Genomic DNA, 6,365 nt, shown 5'->3' on the forward strand with positions numbered 1-6,365 from the left:
AATCCCGGACAAGATATGTAAGGGTTTAACAATCCACTTTAAAAATAACTATATTATTGAATTCTTTATATAACTTAAGTATCACGGAATGTCGTTTCACGAGTTAAACCTCAAAATAAGACAAACGCTAATGTTCTTAAATGTTGAATCGTACCGAAATCCGTGCAATGCACGGACCTTACCACTAGTATATACTAATATAAATATATATTATTGCATAATAATATAATTAAACGATTACAACTTTTTTTTTTTTTTAAATATAATTAAACCATTACAACTTTTCGGGTTCCAAAACTTATTATTTAATCGCCTCGTAGTTCATTAATACGTAACGGCTACATACAAATCAATGGTTATTATAATGATTTAATATTCACCATTACCGTAAACATCAATTTAAGAGCTTTCCATTCATTGGTATTAGGAGATTCTTATTGTTACATTTAAATTAATCAAATGGAAAATAAATTAATTAAAATGGAATTATGAATAAATCTAAGCTTTGACCTGTGAGTGGTGGTAAGGATGTCTCAGTACGCCAGAGACCCATCTCTCTTCAAAAACACAACAGTCTTCCAAAAGCTGCCTCTAAACTGTCAGAATATATATAAATGCTAGTAAACAAGAAAATGCATAAATCTTTTCTGTATTTTCTTTTTTTCTTTTTATTCTAATAAATTCCATTTCTGCTTTTGAAAGAATTAAAACACACCTCTCTATATCCATCCGTCTCTTCATAGATCCTGCAACTCCAGATCCGTGTATTTCCGAACCCTAATTTAGTTTATAAATTTTACAGCAACTGCACTCATGAAACACTCAATTTTAGGTAAAAATTACATTACATATTTTTTGTTGTATTTGATTAATGGGTATTATAAAGATTTTAACTTTATGAGTTGGGTATCTTCGTTATTGAATACTTTATGCTAATTTTGCTTGAATTTGCTCCAGCTTCTATTTTTTAATCTTTAATGTGTTCATGGTTTATGTATGTTGGCTATAAATTCATAACTCCTTTTGTAAAAATCCTTTCTTTTTTTATACTTCATATATGAGGCTGTACCTTTGATTTACAATGTCTCATACTTCAATTTTGTTGTTATGTACTCTGCATTCTTTGAAGAGAATAAATAAATTAAAAAAAAAAATTGTGTGCTGTTTTTCCAGCTAGTTACCCCTGAATTTGGTCTGAATGTGCTCATACTATACATTGGGGGGAAAAGTGTAACATTTTATGATTGATCATGTTTTATGTGTATGCTTAACTGTGGGGTTTTATAGTTTTTTTTTTTTTCTTTTTCTTTCTTAAGTTACAATGCTACTTCTTTCTATTTATGATATTGATTATTGAAGAAAATAATTTTAGGCTGGTTTTTGGTGATATAAGGCAAAGAAATTGATTATTGAAGTGAGTTTTGGATTTGGTAAGTTATGGGGTGTGTTTGTGGCAAGCCATCTGCCATTGAAGATAGCAGAGAGAGTCCAAGGAACAGATATGACGATAAAGCTTCATCGGAAACACAACTGAATAGGGTTACATCATCAAGAAGAGAAGCATATAGATTGAAGCCCTTATCAGATAATAATGATGGTGGATCAATATTAATTAATAATAAGCATGTTAATGGCCCGCGCAGACTGCCCGGAGACAATACTGAGAGGAAAAAAGACAAACCGGAGCCTATCGTTGTAGCGCACCATCCTGCCCTGGGCAGTGTTCCAAGAGCTACTGAAGGAGAGCAAGTGGCAGCTGGTTGGCCGCCATGGCTAGCTGCAGTTGCCGGCGAGGCTATCAAAGGATGGGTTCCTAGACGAGCAGATTCTTTTGAAAAATTGGACAAGGTTTGCTTTTTTTTGTTTGTTTTTGTTTTATCTATTGTAGACTTTTATACCCCCAATATGTGTATGATACATATTTTAGGAAGTGTTTATGCCGTGTTTGCAAACGCTGGTTGCGGCGGTATGGTGACTAGCCCTCCCGTTTCGCCCACAAACGTCTAATTAGTCGGTCAACACTAAAAGTTAGGTCAAAGTCTAGAAAAGTTGACTTTTTGTCTGGTCTTGTTCTAGCCTATACGAAAATCCTATGCCCATTTTAAGATTTGTTGGGGAAAACACCGACTTACATAGTGTATTTAGTGTATATCGTAATGTTTTATAGAGGTAAATTGGGTAGGTGTTTGGGTGCATTTTTTTTTTTTTTAATGACAATTCTGACTTGAAGAATTGGAATTAGACATAGAATTATTTGCTTGAAGTTAGGTGATTACAATTGGATCATGTTACCTTCATAATATATAGAGGTAACTTAATGGGTGGGTTGAGTTATGTTCAAGTAAAAAGAATCCATTTATAATATGGCTCCAAACGGGACAGGTCAGGTTGGGTTGACCCGTAAATACCTTTTGTCCATGATGTTGAATGATTAACTCGTTAATTGTGATTACAATTACAACTATAGGATTGCAGTACACTGGTTAGCTAGATATTTGAATAACACGATTTTTGATGTTGTATACATTTAGTAGACTTTGGGTTACCTCTAAACTGTTTGAGCCATTTTGAGTTAATTCGTCTGTTTGGCCCGCTTGAGATGAAACACAAACTAAGTTGACCCAGTTGTGATAAATGGATTGCAATTGCCCGTACCCCACTTTCATTCATTAGTTGACACTGGTTTTCTTGGCACCTTTTCAGATTGGGCAAGGTACATACAGTAATGTTTATCGGGCGCGTGACCTTGATCAAGGGAAGATTGTTGCTTTAAAGAAAGTAAGATTTGACAATTTGGAGCCCGAGAGTGTCCGTTTTATGGCCCGGGAAATCCACATCCTACGTAAACTTAAGCATCCGAATGTTATAAAATTAGAAGGTCTTGTGACCTCTCGTATGTCATGCAGTTTATACCTTGTTTTTGAGTACATGGAACACGATCTAGCCGGGCTTGCTTCTCACCCTGCTCTTAAATTCACCGAATCACAGGTTAAACCAAAATTTAAAAGATAATTTTTTTTTTGTTGTAATATTATTATGATGATGATTTAATTTAATGATATCATTAATCATTAAGTTGCAAATGTTTTGCAGGTGAAGTGTTACATAAGGCAACTATTGCACGGACTTGATCACTGTCACAGTAATGGCGTCCTTCATCGTGACATAAAAGGTTCAAACCTTCTAGTCGACAATAATGGCATTCTGAAGATTGCTGATTTTGGTCTAGCAAGTTTTTTTGACCCTAGTCAAAGTCAACCTTTGACTAGCCGCGTTGTTACATTATGGTATAGACCACCTGAATTATTACTTGGCGCTACGTATTATGGCACCGCAGTTGATTTATGGAGTACTGGTTGCATAGTTGCTGAATTATATGCTGGCAAACCTATAATGCCCGGAAGAACAGAGGTAAGTAATAAGTTATGAAAATATTTTTGGTAATATTATATAATGAATTTGTTCCATATGTATTTATATTTTTATATGTTTATACAATGTAACCAAGGTTGTAGGGTTAAATGTATTTTAGGTAGAACAACTGCATAAAATTTTCAAGCTTTGTGGGTCCCCATCTGAGGATTATTGGAGAAAATCGAAATTGCCTCATGCCACCATTTTTAAGCCTCAACAACCATACAAACGAGTGGTTGCCGAAACATTTAAAGATTTTCCTGCACCAGCATTATCTCTTATGGAAACTCTTCTTTCTATTGATCCCGCTGATCGCGGGTCCGCAGCTTCAGCGTTAAACAGTGCGGTATGCGTTTCTCACTAGAAGGGATTTTGGTCATTTGTGTATAATAATTCCAAAATATTTAGAACTATCCTTGTTGATTCGTAACATTAAAATAGTTGAGTATCTGTTTATTAAGAGGATGTGGTTTAATATTTTGATATTTTAACAGTTCTTTACTACAAAACCGATCCCGTGTGATCCTTCAAGCTTGCCAAAGTATCCTCCTAGTAAGGAGTTTGATGCTAAAATACGGGATGAAGAAGCTCGGAGGTATTTTTTACTCGTAATCATAACTTCTTTTTTTTTTCATTATATATACATTTAGTTAAAAGAGTATCAACTTTCATTTTATTTTCAAAAGCCGGTATGTTACTAAATATATTTTGGATTATGCTAATGTTTTCTTTAAAAAAATAATGATTCTAGACAAGCTGGAGCTGGAGGCAAGACTCGCCGAGTTGACCCAGAAAGACGAGTCACAAGGGAGTCTCGAGCGGTTCCAGCTCCCGATGCTAATGCTGAACTTGTATCATCGTTGCAGGTAAAGTTGTATAATGCTAGATTTACAATTTTTTTTGTCCCATATCTATACCCTTCATTTGTTGAGTTTTAGTCGAGGTTGTGAAAATTACTACTCGGGGAGTACCCGGTCGGGACTTTTCTTTGGGAGTAATCGGCAACTCGGGGATTACTGGTTTGACCAAGTTTGACTTTCACCGATTTGACCTATTAGTCGGGTGTTGACTGAGTAATAATCCCAAGTAATAGCCAAGTAATCCCCGTTGACCGATGCTTGATCAAGTTTGAGTTTGACCGATTTTGACTGAGGAGTTGACCGAGTAATAATCTTGAGTAATCGGCGTGTAATCCTCATTGACCAAGCTTGATCGTGGTTGGACTGATTTTGACTGATTAATCAGATGTTGAGTGAGTAAAAATCCTAAGTAATCACCATCGATTAATCACCATTAATCGATTTTGATTAATCGGACCAGACCTTTCCAATAACCTAGTACTCGCCGAGTATTTCGTGATCTGGAACACTGATTTCCGTTTGTATAGTCTTTTTCAAAAACATAAATAATTTTTTTTAGAGATATTCTTATTTGTTTCCGGTTTGTGACTCCAGAAAAGACAAGGACAGTCATACTCCCGTAGCGAGAAGTTCAACCCGCAACAGGAAGATTCGGCATCGGGTTTTCCTATTGACCCACCAAGACCTTCTCAAGCTATGGAGGAAGATCAAACCAATAATAGCGTTCACAAGCGGGCTTCACATTCTGGGCCGTTGGTTCAACGAGCTGCTTGGTCAAAGGGTGGGAAAAAGGTGGAGTCAAATGGGCCAGATTTATCAGGTTTAGTAGCTGCTAGGAAAAGTATGTTATATGAAGATCAAAGGGACAAATCCGGAACTTCACAACAGCCGTCGCATCCAAGACTAATTAGCCGATTCCCTGGTTCCATGAAAGAAGCTTCTTCAAATGCTGCCGGACAGCCCGATGAAGATGGACGAACCAGCAATAAAGATCCCATAAATGTAAGTTTTCAATTCTTGTCCTTTTATATACATCAAAAATACAGGGGCGGGGTTATTATCGCTGCATCGGCATAGTCGAAACGGGAGATGATCGCAACGGGTGGTTTAGTCCCCTCGGGTGATCCTATTCGCTGTCCAAGAAAAAAAAAAGCAAATTATAAACGGATTTAAGGTAGTTGATACATCCACCACAATTTTAGGTACTTGTACAGTACAAATACCTAATGCTCAATTGCGGTGGATTTATCAATTCTGATGGTGGAAATGTCAATATCAATTCCCATAATAAACGGACTCTTATTTTTTGTGCAGCTCGGGTATGGGTCAAAGGGTAGCAAGATCCACTACTCGGGTCCACTGCTAGCTCCATCGGGAAAAGTTGACCAGCTGTTGAAAGACCACGATCGACAAATCCAAGAAGCTGTAAGACGAGCACGAGATAAAACCAAAGTGAGAAAAGTTCAGGTGGACAACAACACATTCTTTTCGGGTCGGTGAGCTGAACCTGTCACTACCCTTAACACGAACACCCACTTATCAAGAAAAACTGTAGGCGAATAGATGCATATCAAGCTAAATGTTATCATCCTTAGTCGTTTGTATAGTGGTCTTCGATCGAACATGGGCCCCATACTTGTTTCGGGGTCGAGAGAGGAATGTAATCTGTATTATCATTATCAATTTTATTCTTATTACTAATATTATTATTATTATTATATTATTATTATTATTATTATGTTATGATTAAGTAACTTTGGTATCTAAGAGTAATCTGAGTTTAAAGAGATGGTCACCTTGTTTCTTTTTAACATGAATTCTTTGAAACTAAAACTGTGCAAGTGTTCTTTGTATGTATGTGATTTTCATTTTAAGCGATGGAAAATAAGACACGAATATTGTTCATAAAATAAATTAATTCAATATATTCTAGTTTCATGGTCGAAATATTTTCGTAGTATAAAATTTTATTTGGGAGAAATATTTAATGCAAATCGCAATAATTGAGAAACTGTATAATGCATTAAATAAACTTCACCTATATCGAGAGGAACAATACTTTATTAGAAGCCGTATAAGTTAGTGGTGTGA

The 6,365-nt window shown here is 35.9% G+C and overlaps 1 protein-coding gene across 1 annotated transcript; it reads left to right on the plus strand.

Annotated features, from left to right (window-relative positions):
* The first annotated feature begins 556 nt into the window (after positions 1-556).
* Positions 557-5,986, plus strand: LOC139886052 (probable serine/threonine-protein kinase At1g54610). The gene is made up of 9 exons (XM_071869790.1): positions 557-832; positions 1,373-1,848; positions 2,704-2,988; positions 3,094-3,411; positions 3,533-3,760; positions 3,909-4,009; positions 4,166-4,280; positions 4,869-5,276; positions 5,589-5,986. Exons 2-9 carry the CDS (start codon positions 1,438-1,440, stop codon positions 5,772-5,774), a joined length of 2,052 nt encoding a protein of 683 aa, XP_071725891.1. The 5' UTR covers positions 557-832; positions 1,373-1,437; the 3' UTR covers positions 5,775-5,986.
* Positions 5,987-6,365: the final 379 nt, after the last annotated feature.

This window comes from Rutidosis leptorrhynchoides, chromosome 1 (assembly GCF_046630445.1).
Source record: "Rutidosis leptorrhynchoides isolate AG116_Rl617_1_P2 chromosome 1, CSIRO_AGI_Rlap_v1, whole genome shotgun sequence".
Lineage (NCBI taxonomy): Eukaryota > Viridiplantae > Streptophyta > Magnoliopsida > Asterales > Asteraceae > Rutidosis > Rutidosis leptorrhynchoides.

Bases quoted from the DNA above. Each gene is read 5' to 3' on its own strand.
- LOC139886052 (XM_071869790.1), top strand. From the start codon at position 1,438: ATGGGGTGTGTTTGTGGCAAGCCATCTGCCATTGAAGATAGCAGAGAG. The intron at 2,989-3,093 runs GTTAAACCAAAA...AATGTTTTGCAG, and splicing joins TTAAATTCACCGAATCACAG to GTGAAGTGTTACATAAGGCA. The intron at 3,761-3,908 runs GTATGCGTTTCT...ATATTTTAACAG, and splicing joins CTTCAGCGTTAAACAGTGCG to TTCTTTACTACAAAACCGAT.